Source organism: Ictalurus punctatus, chromosome 17 (assembly GCF_001660625.3).
Source record: "Ictalurus punctatus breed USDA103 chromosome 17, Coco_2.0, whole genome shotgun sequence".
Lineage (NCBI taxonomy): Eukaryota > Metazoa > Chordata > Actinopteri > Siluriformes > Ictaluridae > Ictalurus > Ictalurus punctatus.
In genome coordinates this window covers 11,893,852-11,909,472 of record NC_030432.2, presented here as the reverse complement: position 1 = coordinate 11,909,472, position 15,621 = coordinate 11,893,852, and the positions used below count along the sequence as shown (strand labels likewise).

Sequence of the window (15,621 nt, the reverse complement as noted above, 5' to 3'; positions counted from 1 at the left end):
ATTATATGATTGGACTCTCTCAGGGGCCTTGCACTACATCCATTAAAACGAATCCTCTTCTAGTGCTAGCAAAAACTATTATATTTCTAGGAACACAAGTATGACTCTGTGCAAATGCACATTTGCATACAAATACCAAACTAATCTTGCTACAACTTGGTTGTAATGATAATAATAATAATAATAATAATAATAATAATAATAATAAGAGGAGGAACAACTTGGTTGTAATAATAATAAGAAGAAGCAGAATAAGAAGAAGAAGAGGAAGAGAAGAAGAACAACAATTATAACAACAATAATGACAGCAATAACAACAACAACAACAATTATAACAATAATGACAGTAATAACAACAATAATAATAACAATAATAACAATGATGATACTACTACTTCTAGTACTACTACTAATAATAATAATAATAACAATGATTATACTAATGCTACTACTACTACTACTACTACTACTACTAATAATAATAATAATAATAATAATAATAATGTTCCTGTGTAACGTTTAATATCTCAGACATCGACTGGACTTTTGCGCGTTTGGAAAGCGGAAGAAACAGCTTTTATTTTGGAGAAACTGTCATATGACTTTTGATCAGCCGTTGTTCAGCTATTTTCAGCCCATAACTCAGTCACATGATGGCATTCTGGGCACAAACCTTCGCATTAGTTTTGCACAAAGATGTAATAAGTGCACGAGGAAAAAGTACATCCAGATGACTGCAGCATCAGCGCGTTTGACGAGAGTCACGTGTTTACGAACACAACATCATGGCTTCTATCAGTGCAGAGGAAGCAAATAATGTCGTCTGTCAGGAACTAAAGTCCTCTGTGAGACATTGCACGTGATTTGATCTTTTCCCCCTCTGGATTTCGTTGCATGGCTGTATGGATGAATTAGCGCTGGGTAAACATGGGAGCTGACATAACGACAGCAGTCTGTCTGTGAGTGAGGCTGTTCACATAACAGAGGTAAAGAGCTGTGAGCTAGTTAGCTAACGGTCAATAACAAGCTGTGTTCACTGGCTGCTTTTCATTAATGCTTTTCCTTTAGTGTGCTTTCGTTTCCTGCTTAAAACTTTTATTCTTTTATTTTTTACGTACGCTTTATTTATGTCGTAAACAGCGAGCTATCCTGTCAACTTTTATTATTAAATCCTTATTGTTGTAGGAAACTTATAAAGGGGGCAGTATGGGGGCAATAAATACATTCATCATGATATTTTCACAGTACATAATATGTATCAGGAAAGTGCTTTACACTAATGAAAAACTATGGCTTTAAAGGAAAAGTGTCTCTGTAAGTAACAGTAGAGATGATCAGCATTTAAAAACTGATCATGATGATGATGATGATGTCCACAATGATCTTAGATACTCTTGAAGTAATGCATCACAGTATCTTTTAATGTTTTGCTTTATTTTGACCAGCCCTGGGACAAATAAATAGAGTTCCTGGTGTGGTTGAGGAGACAAAAATGAGGAAAGCTCTGGTTCACTCAGCTTAGGTGAATTTGTGTCTTTTTTTGGTATCTGTGGTGCTTTGTTCAAGTTTCTCTGAGAAGATGCATTCATAATGCAACCTAGTACTTGAACTGATACATGCATGTATTTGTCTGTGTATATGAAAAGTATGTATCCATGTTTAGTCTCAGGTTTGATCCTGAGCTCGAGTTCCTATCTCTGTGGGTTTCCTCCTCGTTTTTCGGTTTCTTCCCACCTAACAAAAACTAGTCAGATGGAGTATTCACGAATCTAAATTGCCTCTAGACATGAATGTGTGTGTGTGTGTGTGTGTGTGTGTGTACACACACAGTGCACTATGTATTCCTGCCTCACACCTATGGTTCCTAGGATAGATGCTGCATCCTCCATGACCCTTACCAGGATAAAGCAGATGCTTATGATGAATGAACAAAATTGATGAATGTATTCACGTATAGAGATATGTCAATGATTAACTTCATTACTCTTATTGGTATGCAACATGTAGTGGAAACCTTAAGCTTATGCAAATTCAATTCTATACTAGTTGTGTTTGATATACACATAACCTATTTTTTTTTTCATTGTTTGTTTTTTCATAGAAATTCACTGTTCAGTGATGCTCACTGTCTCACCCTTTTATGAGCTTCTCATGGTGGAATAGGAGGGTTTTTATGTTCCTTTCATAGAGGAGCAGTAAAAAGTCTTTGGCTTATACTGGTTAAACCCTGAGAGGTTGTCATGGAGTGGCTGGTTTCAGCATTAGAGCGGGACCTTGGAGTGGACCAACGGCAGATTGGACCAGGAACACGACCCCATGAGCTGGTGGCACTCGTTTCTACCCGCTGGATTGTGGGACTAAGAGAAAGGAGAGTAACCTGTTGTCCTCGTTATGACTGCAGTAGTGATGGAGATATCCGTACTCTCCTCCAGCGCTCTGTGAAGTTACCTCCTGGATGGACTCGTGTTTGCATTCAAGGTCTAAGGAAAAGCAAGTTGGGTTATAGCATTGCCAGGGAGCCAGGCTGGCATGAGGAAGGCTTCTCCCAGGACTCTTTCATGAGACAGATGCAGAAAGTGTCAGAGTGCAACATCAGGTAAATAATGAGCACCAGAAAGTAATATGGTTCAATACATGTCAGATAACCTGTAAAAATAAGCATTATTCACAAGTGTTGGAATTAGTATGATGAGTATGTTACCAAAAATACCAAGAGTTGTACTTTTTTTAAAAATTCAGTTTAACATAAAATTAAACATTTGTGGAAAAAAACAAATCCCAATGTAAAAAACAAACAAACAAACAAACAAACAAACAAACAAACTTTGTCCTGTTAAAGAGTTACAGGATCCAAAACAACAATAAGAGAGTCTGTTGCTCCAAAATCAATCAGAACATCACAGTTTTAACATTAAACAATATAGTATTTATAGGCATTCTGCCCTTGAATAGATATACATGTTCTTGTAATAATTTTCTTGTGTTAAGACCTAAAATATTTGTGATCTATTAAAAAGGTTGTAGTTTTTTGCTTTTAGCTTAGCCATACATTTTTATTAAGTTGATCACATGTTTACAGGTTAAATAGCTGACTGACATAGACTTGATAAAATATTCATAAAAATTAATTAGATCAAATTGTAACTTGTGAAACTGTCAGGATCACATTTTATTTTATCTGTCATCACAACTTTTTAATTTGAGAATACTTTTGTAATATTACTATCAAAAATGTCAGTGGCATTGGCTACAATTGATTTCTTTATTCATTCAGTAAAACTGAAATAGGTTTATACATTATAATGACAAAAGTTTTTGGACACCTGACGGTGTTGGCCACAAATTTTTGTATATGGTACAGAGGAATCTACCATGTCTTTGTACGCTGCAGCATTACAGTTTCCCTTCACTGGAGCTAAGATGCCCAAACCTGTTTCAGCATGACCACATCCATGTACCAAAATCTAATGGAAAGCCTTCTCAGAAATGTGGAGATTATTATAACAGCAAAGGGGGAACTAAATCTGGAATGGGTTGTTCAGCAAGCACATATGCGTGTGATGGTCTCCTGTTGACCACATCTTTAGCTGTAGTTGCTGCATGTTACATTTCTATAAAATCATATAAAAATAAGCCATACACATTCTCTTTCTGGCAGAGAGAACTGATTTGTCTTTTTTGTATTACAGGAATCTGTGGCGTGAAACATATATGAACCATGTGCAGCCATATGCAGGTGCTACAGACCAAACACAGGTGTTGGCCATTGATGCAATTCACCAAGCTTTGCAAAAACTTTTTGGCTGTACATTTCTCTCAACTGATCGGTTGTCACCATCCCTCTCTCCAGCAAGAGAGAAGGAGAAAGAGTGCCCTCTATCGTCCAGCTCCTCAGCTGTCAAGCAAAACACAGACACTCTGTGTCCAAATGTGGTCCCAGCTGAATGCTTGCTTGAGTCAGGCGAGGTGCTGTACGTCATCCTCCCATATACACAATACTCCCTTCATGATGTTGTCACCTACAGTCCAGCTAAGCTTGCCAACAGCAATGCTAAAGTATTGTTCATTTTGTACCAAGTTCTCATAGCAATGCGTGAATGCCATGCATCAGGACTGTCATGTGGTGAGCTCTCCCTGCAGGACATAGCTGTCGATGAGCAGCTTTGCAGTCGCCTTAAAATATCCCTAGCACATTATGAAAAAATTGATGAGGACAGGAAAGCAGCAGGGTATGCAATGAGAAGGCAAATGCCAAAAACTATAAAAGATAAAGGTGCTGAAAATGTAAGAAATGGCGCTAGTGAACAGCAATGCCAGGATTGTCAGGATTATCTCAAATCTTTGGTCCTAGACTGGGTTCATGGTAGGGTCAGCAACTTTTGTTATTTGATGGAACTGAACAGATTAGCTGGAAGACGTGAGTGTGACCCCAACTATCACCCAGTTTTACCCTGGGTGGTAGATTTCACTGTACCATATGGAAGATTTCGTGATCTCAGGAGGTCAAAGTTTCGTCTAAATAAGGGTGACAAACAACTGGATTTCACTTATGAAATGACCAAAGAAGCTCTTGTAGCAGCTGCTAATGGAAGTGGTGGAAGCCTCTTCCCTTCTGATCTCGGTGCACCAGTAGGTCCTAGTGGTTCAGGACAGTCGGATCATCTCCATGTACCCCATCATATTTCAGATGTTCTATCAGACATTACCTACTATGTCTACAAGGCTAGACAAACACCCAAATCTGTACTTTGTAGCCATGTTCGTTCTCAGTGGGAGCCCAATGAATACCCAGCTAGCATGGAACGTATTCAGAGTTGGACACCAGATGAATGCATACCAGAATTCTACACAGATCCTGCTATATTTCGGTCCATTCACCCAGACATGCCAGATCTGGAGGTGCCTCCATGGTGCAACTCCTATGAGGAGTTTATTGCAGTGCACAGGCGCCTTTTAGACAGTCGTGAAGTATCCCAGCACCTACATCATTGGATTGACCTAACATTTGGCTATAAGCTGACCGGTAAAGAAGCAGTAAAAGCCAAGAATGTATGCTTACACGTAGTGGATAACCATACCCATCTAACCAGCTATGGAGTTGTTCAACTGTTTGACCAACCTCACCCACCCTGCCTTGCACCTTCTCAGTATTCACCAGCAGAACCTCCCCACCTTGGTCCTATCAGCGTGTCAGCATGGCAAATCCCACTTCTTGAGACTACAGTAGATGTGGATAGAACGGTGCCAGAAGCAACAGGGTGTGAATCCAGTGGTTGGACACTGGTTGATAGGGATGAGGAGCTTGAGCAAGGAACAGAGGCTCTTGATTCCTTAAGTGCTTTTGTCTCTGCCTCGACTTCTATACCAGTACCTACTGTGAGCTCTGCAGGAGGGAAGACAACTGCGGAGCATGCTGTTTTGGTATCGTCTCCCTCTCATAGCTCCTTTCCTGGAGAAACTGCAAGCAGTACCATAAATACTCTTGCATCTATGGGTAACATTCTTCACAGAGGAACCTCAGTTATAAAGAAGCAGGAAGGTATCACTGCTTCTAACATGAACATGGATGATTTCAAAATAAATTTGCCAGAAGGATTCAAGCCTTTACAATCTTTAGAAGAGTTAGAGAAGCTTAATATCTTCTTAGTTAAAGGGTTGCATTCCCAAGTTCAGAATGCAATGGATGTAGACAGGAGAGCATCAGGTACTACATCAAAAGCACCCTTGTCTTTTACAGACCTATTTCACAGTGACATGCAAGCCCTTGGCGTCTTCATTGCAGAAATATTTTATTCCTCAAAACTCCAATGTATAAAGCCAGGCGCATCTTTGCGTGCCCGTTATCAAGCAGTAATGAAGTTTTGCTCTGCCAGTCTTAGGGATATCCCACTACCGCTTCATCATGCACTTGAGAGCCTTCTGCAGATTCACAAGCACACATCTGAGACTGAGTCTTTGAACTTGCACCATGCTGGCCTACCATTTCTTTTCAAATATGACCCAATTTATGAGGGCCTTCCACCGCCAGATCCTTGGCAACTGCTTACTCCTGTGTTATCTCCAATACCTTTCCCTGGATATTTCCCAGCACTTCATCACTTCATTTACTCTTACCACTCCAAGATGGTGTCCAGCAACAGTGTTCAAGGTCGGGATATTGTGTTTAGCTTATGGCAACAGCTGCAGACTCTTCTACAGGATGAGATCACTGCAGAGGGACTGGAGATTCTCTTACCTTTTGTGCTTGCTATAATGACAGAAGAATCTACAGCTGTGTATGCTGCCTGGTACTTATTTGAACCAGTCTCCAGTGTCCTTGGGCCACGCAATTCCTCAAAATATTTGATGAAGCCACTCATAGGTGTATATGAAAACCCCCACTGCCTTCGTGGTCGTTTCTACCTCTACACAGACTGTTTTGTACTGCAGCTTATAGTGCGGCTTGGCTTGCAAGCTTTCCTGTCTAGCCTTCTACCTCATGTGCTTCAAGTTCTTACTGGATTTGAGAGTTGTCGCACTGGGGCAGGAAATGAATGGGATGGGCTTAAAGCCTTAAGGGGTGGAGAAGAGGAGGAAGACTTTGAATGTGTGGCTGGTAGGCCATCATCAACTGCCTCATCTAGCAAAGTGGGAGGCAGCAGTGGTGGTAGTGGAGGTGTTGGGGTTGGAGACCCAGGACTTGTGGATTACTCATCAGGCATCAGTCTGAATGATCAGGTCTTTATTGCTGATGGTGAGGATTTTCAGAATGGCTTTTATGTCAATAATGGATCGTCTGTACCAACAGCTGGTGTAACTGCTAAACTGCAAGGCAAGAACTCTGCAAACAAAGACCAAGACCAGGAATCTCTAAGTGTGGGTAAACTAAGTGATAAGAGTAGTGCTAGTGAGGTGTCCATTGGAGATGGAGACTCCACCAAGGATCGTGCAAGTTTAAAGTCCGCTGACAGCAGTCAGGACTTAAAGCAAACCAGTGATGGGGAAGATGGAGGTGACCTGGAGGATGAAGATGCAACAGTAGATGAGAAAGATGGCACAGTGCAGAAAGCTCCTAGTCTTGAACTGACATTGTCTGGTTGCACAGAGGAGTCTGAAGCCACAGTGGGTACTCTAGAGGGTGACTTCATGAATGGAATGGTACAAAGAGAGAGTGAGAAAAACATAGGGGAAGAGGAGGATGAGCATGACCCTTCAGAGGACTCTGAAGAGAAAGAACACAAAATCTTATTGGGTAAGTGGAAAAAGCATTTGGGGATAATGTTTAGAAAATGTTGTGTCAGAACAGTTTTGTGAATTCATACATTTTGGAAATCACTATTGTACAAGTAATTTTTATATACCTTTTTTAATCAGACACTGTTTGCAAGACCGTAAGATGGCTGTCTGCTAAATTGGGGCCCACCGTAACCTCTCGATATGTAGCTAGAAATCTTCTGCGTCTTCTTACTAGCTGCTATATAGGTAAGAATTAAATGTATGTTTTATGCAGATTGCTGATGTATTTGACTAAACCATTTGCCATTATACTAAGTACTGTATTATTGGGCATGTATTTCCTCACCAGTCTTAATTCAGTTTTTTACATATTTTTCTCTAAAGGCCCTGAGAAGCACCAATTATTGCTGTCTTCAAATGAAGAGAGTAGCCTTGACAACACAGGAAGTGTTTATGAAAAGAAACCAATTGTTGGTGACCAGATTGCAAAGCCAGTTCTTGATTGTCTCATCTACATAGCCCATCTGTATGGAGAGCCTGTTCTGACCTATCAGTACCTGCCATATATTGGTTACCTGGTAAGTTTGTTTTTTATTAAGCATCCTTTTTTAAAAAAAAATTTTGTTCAAAGTATATGGTCCATTCTGTATACCCTGATTTTGTAAGAAAGCATGAATATTCTCATCGATTTGCAGTTCAAGACAAAATCAGGATGTATTCATGACTGACAGAAATCTTAGTAAAATACTAAATTACAAGTACACTGGATATATCTACACACCCCTGTTAAAATTGTTTATGTGATGTAAAAAATGAAACCAAGATAAATAATGCCAGATCTTTTCCCACCTTTATTAGGTGATATAGCAACCAACAAATTTCAAGTGAAGAAAAAAATAGAAACGCTTTAAGAGGGGGAGAAAAAAACTTGGTATAAGTGTGCATCGTCTTCTATAATGGTGCATGTGACTGTGCTCAGACTTTACCAGTCAGGTTCCAACACATTTTCTTTACATTTTCCTGGCTTGACAGCTGAAGCCATGGTTCGTGAAGAGCTTACAAAGAATGTACAGGATGTCATTGTTCAAAAGTCAACAAGTGGATAAAATAGGGCACCACAGTGTCATTACAAGACGCTCCAACAACATTAAAGGAAGTGCAGAAATGTCTGGCAAATACTGGTCCAACATGTGAGAACAATCTTTCACATGCTTCACATGTCTGAGCTATGGAGTAGTGTGGCTAGATGGAAGCCCTTTCTGATAGGGGAAAAAAATCCAAGCCTGCTTACCTCACCCTAAACCATGTGGCAAAATGTGTTCTCATCTGATGAGATCAAGGTCGAACTTTTTGGGCATAATTCTAAAAGATTTTTTTGGTGCAAAACAAGACAGTTTATTACCCAAAGAATACCATGCCCATTGTTAAGCATGATTATGGAAATGTCAAGCAATAAGGCTGCTTCTCTTCAGCTGGGACTGGGGCACTAGTCAAGATAAAGGGAATCATCGATAACTCCAAATACCAATCTATTTTGGCATAAAACATGCAGGCCTATGTTAGACACCTGAAGATGAAGAAACTTTTCATCTTCCAGCACAATAATTACTCAAATCCAGGTTAACAATGGAATGGCTTCCGAAAAAAAGTTCAGTTATTGATATGGTCCAATCAGAGCCCAGATCTAAGTCTTAGCAAAAACCTGTGGAATGACTTGAAGAGGGCTGTGCACCAGAGATCACCTTGCATTCTGGAGCATTTGTACAAGGAAGAGTAGAATAAAATTTACAAATCAAGATATGCTGAGTTAGTAGATTCTTACCCAAAAAGATTGAGTGCTGTATTACAAGCAAAAGCTACTTTAACAATATAATAGTTAAAGGAAACATTTCTATTTGTTTATCCACTTGAATTTTATTGGATGCTATATCACATTAAAGTTGGGGGAAAACACCTGCAATTTTAACAGGGGTGTGTAGACTTTTTACATCCACTGTAGAATACATGGCACATATCTAATGCAATAATTTTCTCAATCTACATAATTCGCATCTTTCAAGAGAATGGGCATACAGTAATTGCTTTAAACCTTATTGATAACCTGTAGTCTGAAAAGGGGTAAAGAACTGTCACATGCACATATCTAAAATACAAATGATAAGAGCGTTCTAAGAGTGTTCCAAGGTTCTTTAACTTTAACAAAGTTAAAGAACACTTTACTACAAGTGTTCTTTACCTTCGTCAGACATAACGGATCTGTAATGTGAATCAGTCATTGAGATATTGTATAATAGATGATTCTCTAGTTATGTAAAGTGAGGTGATCAAATAGTTACCCTTTATTTTGCTTTCTTTTATCAGCAGAAACATAGCTGCTTGGTTTAAAAAGCCACACATGATCTTTGCTTGGCTTGGATAGCTACTGGCTGGCAGATTTGGCATTATTCTCTTGGTGATTAGTATTTTCCATGAGAGTTTTAGCTTTATAAATACTTATTGGTTTTTAGGGAATTAGTGAAAAAAAACACCTAGGTCATTTATGACCATGAGTTATGGTTATTTGTGTGCTGTTTATTTTTGTGTTTGTTGTCATTTTAATGAATGCATCACTGGACATGATTGTACACTATTTTAATACATTTGAGTTACCCAATATAAATACCTGCCTCTGACAACTTTTTGTTCTTTTATAACCCTTTTCCAGGTGTCTCCCCCCTCCTCCTGCCGCCTGAATACTCGTAAGGAGGCAGGCCTTCTAGCTGCAGTTGTCCTGACTCAGAAGATTATAGTTTATCTGTCAGACACCACTCTAATGGACATGCTGATGAAGATCAATCAGGATGTGCTTCTGCCCCTGCTCGACCTGCTCACCTCACCCAAACTGGGGTAAAGTTTCACACTAGACCCCTTTTCATTTTCAGCTTCTGCGTGTAGTTACAGTAAGAGCACACACTTTTTTTGCAATAAATTTGAAATATTAAATTTGTTGATGTGGCTGTTCCTGTGTGCAGTTTTCCCAGTGGGGTGCAGTCCCGTTCTGCTGTGTGCTTGAAGACACTCAGCCTGATGGCACTGATATGGCTGCGAATTGGCAGGGAGATGGTGCAACAGCACATGGCAGACACACTCTGCAAGTTCTTTCACATCTTTTCTTTGCTGGACAGTCAGCAGAACCAGGTAATACAAATTGGTACATATAAATACTATTGGTACATACTGTATTAATATGTATTAATAATGCATTAGTAAAGCATCTGGTTTCTTAATGCTCTGTTGAATCGGTTGAATCAGGCCTTGTACTGCCCTGATTTATTTCTTTTTTTCAAGCAGGAACAATAATTTTAGCCTGTGCCTTTGTTGAATTTTCTTGTTTTGGTAGTTTAGTGATTTGATTGGCATTTTGCTGTGCAGATAGAGAAGGGACCCCGAAAAGAGGTTGGAGAGTACACATACATTGATGTCTGCACTCCAGAGGGAAGAGAGGTCACCTGTGAACTGGGGGTTCTAGAAGAACTTCAGGCCGTGTTCAATCCAGAGATGGCGTATACCTCCTATATCCCTTTGCACTGTCTCATTGGTGAGGCAGTCCACTCCGATTGATTTTTTTGGAGAATAATTTAATTCATTCATTCATAATTTATTTTCAAAATATTAATTTTTGTCATGTTTTGTTTTCGTTTTAGGTGACGCAGTTATTCGGAAATTAATTCCTAACCATGAGTTAGTTTGGGGACTGGCTATGTCCTACCATAACAAAGTAAGTCCAGGAAGCCCAGAATCAAACCTAGCTGGAGGTCAAAGAGCAGAGATGCCCACTTCTTCCATAGGCTTCTCTCCAGGCTTAAGCCACCAGTTTGGTCGCAGCCCCTTCCCAGCCCCCTCGTCCACCTCAACTCCTCTTAGTGGAGATGCCCTTCCGGAATCTGGAACTTTTGGCAGTCACTTGGTAGGAAATCGAATCCAAGTAGCGCGGGATCCTGAGCCCAGTGGGAGTCCGAATCACTCCTCTTTTGATATCTGGGGACGGCCTCATGTGAGCTATATTCCATCATCAAGCCATGTCAACTCCATGTTTGCCTCAATGTCAGTGGGACCAGTTTCCTCACTTTCTTCATCCTCTTGGGTTCTGGGTCACACTCCAGAGGACAGTGCACTGAAGCAGGAGCTCCCACGCAGTGGTCGTTCTCTGCAGGGTAACTGGCTGGCGTACTGGCAGTATGAGATTGGCTTCAACCAGCAGGACCCACGTTTCCATTTCCACCAGATCCGCCTGCAGAGCTTTTTGGGCCACTCAGGCACAGCTAAGTGCCTGACTCCACTAGCTGGTGAAGACTACTTTCTTTCTGGAAGCAAAGACAAAACAGTGAAACTCTGGCCACTGTATAATTATGGTGATGGTACTCGAGAGTTGGAGCCTCGACTGACATACACAGACCATCGCAAGTCTGTGTTCTGTGTTGCACAGCTGGAGGCGTTACAGGAGGTGGTGAGCTGTGATGGCACTGTCCACATTTGGGACCAGTTCACAGGTGAGACGCAGTTCTATCTGTATAGTACAATTTTGTAACTGTACATGTAAGTGTACAGACAGTGTTAAAACTATAGTATGTAATTTTTTGGGGGCACCTCTCTGGTGCATATGTTACTGCAAGCAACATTCTTTCCAATGCATGGATTAATCTAACGGTTGCGTGTGGCATGTCAGTACACATTTAGTGAGGATTCAAGAAGTGCTCAATTTTTAAAGCATGAAACCATGGTAATGTATGAGGCCTTAAAGACACCGTATTCATAAAGTGAGTTCCTTATTCATGCAGTAATGATACTTTTTTGTTAAAAATGTAATAAGTAACATAATGCAGCTTTAATATTAATAAGCAAGCTCTTTTTGTGTGTGTGAAAAGGCAAGCAGATTCGGACTTACGAAGCACTTGATGGAAAGAGTCCAATCACGGCTGTCGCCACTATGCCACCTCCTCACTGCAGCGTGGTGTTTGCCAGTGCTGACTCTGTCCTTCGTTTTTTAGACCCACGTAAGCCTGGCCTACAGGTACATTAATCACTCCCCAACATATCATCTCCGTCTCATTTAAAAACCTAAGTTCATTGCCCTTTTCTTCAAAGCTGCCCTACAAATGTAATTGATTGGGTTTGAGTTAATCATGCAGCTCATTGTGGGCAGCATGTTTGGGCATTAGTATTAATGGCTATCGGTAAGGTACACTGTGCTGTTCTCCTACTTTCAGCATGAGTTTCGCCTGGCCTATAACAACCTGAGTGCGGGTCTAATCCGCTGCCTGGCTGTGAGCCCTGGAGGACGAACAGTGGCTGCTGGATTCTCTTCAGGCTTCATAGTGTTGTTGGATGCACGGACTGGGCTGGTGCTACGAGGCTGGCCTGCTCATGAGGGAGATATACTGCAGATGAAGGTGGGTGTGTGCTCCATGCTTATCAGATGTGTAAGTATAGTCTGTAGATGTCTGTCAACATTTATATTTTTAATGAGGTCAGTAATAATAATAATAGTAATTGTGCTGCACAAAAGCCCATTTAATGATTTTTCAGAATCCATTGTTTACAAGGTCAGCAGATTCCTGAAGATTATCATTAATTAGAAATCTCTTATTTTCTAAACGGGGCCATTGTTCAGTAATATGTTAAGGAAGACAACAATTTCATTGTTTCCAGCCACAAATAAAACTTAATTGTTGGTTCTTGTATTTGAAGGTTTACTCTGGATTTATTGGGCATAATTAATCGAGGTGGATTTAGGACTTTATTTTTTCTTTTGGTGCGAGTAGTTTTAGTACATAGCAGTTAAAGAACAAGACCCACCTTCATTACTTTCTTTAGTCTGTGAATTTGTGGAATAGTACTGAGCTTCCTACAGTGTGAGCAGAAGTTGTACCCTGTCAGTTTGTTCAGAAGCAGTAAACAACAGACAAGAGCAAAAACAAACTTTATTTAACCTCGATTATCAGGGTCAAGGATTCTGTTTGTGCCTTTGCAACCCCATGTTTAGGTAAATATGCACATGGATTACTCATTATTAATGCTGATACAAGCTAAACAACAATATGTAATGATGGATCACTGTGATAGAAAGCTGTCAACCTCGACTTGGTTTAATTTTTCCAAAAAAAAAAAAAAATCATTACAATGTCTAAAATATGTGGTTATGTGCATGTGTACCCATATCTGTATGTTTTGCAGGCAGCAGAGGGGAATTTGCTGATTAGTTCCTCCACTGATCACACTATGACAGTGTGGAAAGATCTGGAGCACAAGCCTCTTCACCTGTACAGAACTCCTTCTGATCCCATCCATGCCTTTGACCTCTATGGTGCTGAGATTGTGGCAGGCACTGTAGCCAACAAGATAGGTGTGTACTCTATGATGGACATCTCTGCCAGCCCAGCTAGTTGCACCAAACTTAGCTCTGAGAACTTCCGTGGGACCCTCACCAGCCTGGCTGTGCTGCCCACCAAAAGACTCCTGCTTTTGGGTTCTGAGAACGGCGCCATCAGGCTGCTGGCATAAACAAATGTTAAACTCCAGCGCAAGCAGCCCTGATGTTGACTGTTTTATTAATATGATTGCTTTTTGCACCAATGCTGGCTCCTCCTCAAAATTGCTAAAAAAAAAAAAAAGGCAAAGACTATGTTCGTCTGATGCCCCTTTCTGTTATTGTGGGGAGCTTCTGTGACTGATTTAAATTATTTAAGAATGTCTTAACACCTTAGTCTTACTAAGGATTGACAGAATATTCAAAGTCTTTACACAATCAAAAATCAAACGATCAGCTTCACAAACAATTTATACGATTTTATACAATTTATCTATGGAGTTTGTGACTAGCCGATGTTTATGTACAAGAAATTCAAAGATCTAATTTCTTATCCTGGAAAAAGACTATTTGTTTATTTAGATGAGTGGATAAGAAGAACTGCTCAGGAATGTTGAGCCAGTCATGGTTCCACTGTAGTGTTTACACTTACAAAATAGGTGTACAAAATCACCAAAACCCCACTGTGTGAATCACAGATCAAACTTTGTCAATGCTATAATGTTACCATGCACCTGAGGCATTGAACTACTATGCAGTATTTGTGGGTTTTTATTGGTGTTCCATGTTGTCCTAAGTCCACTATATCATGAGTACCTTTATTCATAAACATGTAGGTGGATCTTGATATGATATGAAACGTATTTTCCGACACATCCTATCTTTCATTGCATATTGGTGTCACGTGCAGTCAGTTAAAGGTTTTTTTTTCTTTGGAGGGTCTCTATACATATATGCACACCACGGTAAATGAGGAAATATCTAGCCCTAGATTGTCTATGAGGAGGGGTTGAGTAACAGGTCAATAATCCCATATTAAATGGGATTTACATTTTAGTGTGACAGTGAATTCTTACATAGTTTGGATTGTTTCCCAAAATAAGCAATCCTCATAATTATATTAATTCATTCTATTATGTATAGCTGTAGTATTATTTTTTATTCCTTATATACAGTATACTTATGTATCCTAGAAACTAACCACTGATTATAGCAATGTAATTTGTATGCACATAGTAGTCTCTTACTTGACATTCCAGTCAGACAGTAATGATTTTGGAGTTCTGAGTCTGTAAAATTTGGTAAGAAAAAGGATGATGTGTTACAGCTTTATCAAGATTAAATTCAAATTAGTTACACAATCTTTAAAACGACACGGGGTCATGTTCAGACAAGGGTACCCATAAAAGATACACTGCTGAAGCTATTCCTGATTAAAGTCCTGGTCATAATTATGTTTTGGTGTTGAATTCAGAGTACAGATCAATCACTTGCAATAAACTCTACATGTTTGATCAGACATTTTGCTTGCACAAGTGCAAGTCTAGCTAGGAATACCAGACATTTGGGAATTCTTTAGTGAGACAAGTAGAACTAGTCATTCTGTGTCTGCATCTCTCAAACTGATCAATCGTTCATGTCTCGAAGATCTTACATCTATTGTAAGTCTCACTGCAATATATTTAATTGTTTAACACAGAGTAGGTTATTACTCTCTTGAAGTTAAGTCTAACTTTCTTCTTCTTTTTTTACTTTCAAGCCTTGTGATTTTTTCCGCCATGTACTTAAGACATCAAATTTGAACATTTTCAGTGCTTTGAAGTAAACTCAAATTGATCAGAAATGTTAGTTGTTGCTGTCTTTGCTATTTCAAACGTGCTTTTTTTTAACAGAAGAAAAATGATTAATCCACATTATATGTGCAGCATTAGCACTGAATGCAATTGGGATAATCAGTGTTACTTTTCCTCTTGAAGATTTGCTGTTTAGAACCACAGCAACCACTTGGAAACCTTGGCCCAGCAGGGCAAAGTCCTTGTTGAGTGTTTGACATTTGATGT

The 15,621-nt window shown here is 39.8% G+C and overlaps 1 protein-coding gene across 1 annotated transcript; it reads left to right on the top strand.

Annotated features, from left to right (window-relative positions):
• The first annotated feature begins 569 nt into the window (after positions 1-569).
• Positions 570-15,404, top strand: wdr81 (WD repeat domain 81). Its single transcript, XM_017490951.3, has 12 exons — positions 570-986; positions 2,102-2,596; positions 3,690-7,231; positions 7,354-7,461; positions 7,600-7,793; positions 9,920-10,101; positions 10,227-10,392; positions 10,627-10,792; positions 10,899-11,744; positions 12,120-12,265; positions 12,462-12,644; positions 13,429-15,404. Exons 2-12 carry the CDS (start codon positions 2,241-2,243, stop codon positions 13,753-13,755), a joined length of 6,216 nt encoding a protein of 2,071 aa, XP_017346440.1. The 5' UTR covers positions 570-986; positions 2,102-2,240; the 3' UTR covers positions 13,756-15,404.
• Positions 15,405-15,621: the final 217 nt, after the last annotated feature.

Excerpts from the sequence above, each read along its gene's own strand:
- wdr81 (XM_017490951.3), top strand. The coding sequence starts at position 2,241 with ATGGAGTGGCTGGTTTCAGCATTAGAGCGGGACCTTGGAGTGGACCAA. Across the intron at positions 10,102-10,226 it reads CTCACCTCACCCAAACTGGG|TTTTCCCAGTGGGGTGCAGT; the intron begins GTAAAGTTTCAC and ends TCCTGTGTGCAG. Across the intron at positions 11,745-12,119 it reads CATTTGGGACCAGTTCACAG|GCAAGCAGATTCGGACTTAC; the intron begins GTGAGACGCAGT and ends GTGTGTGAAAAG.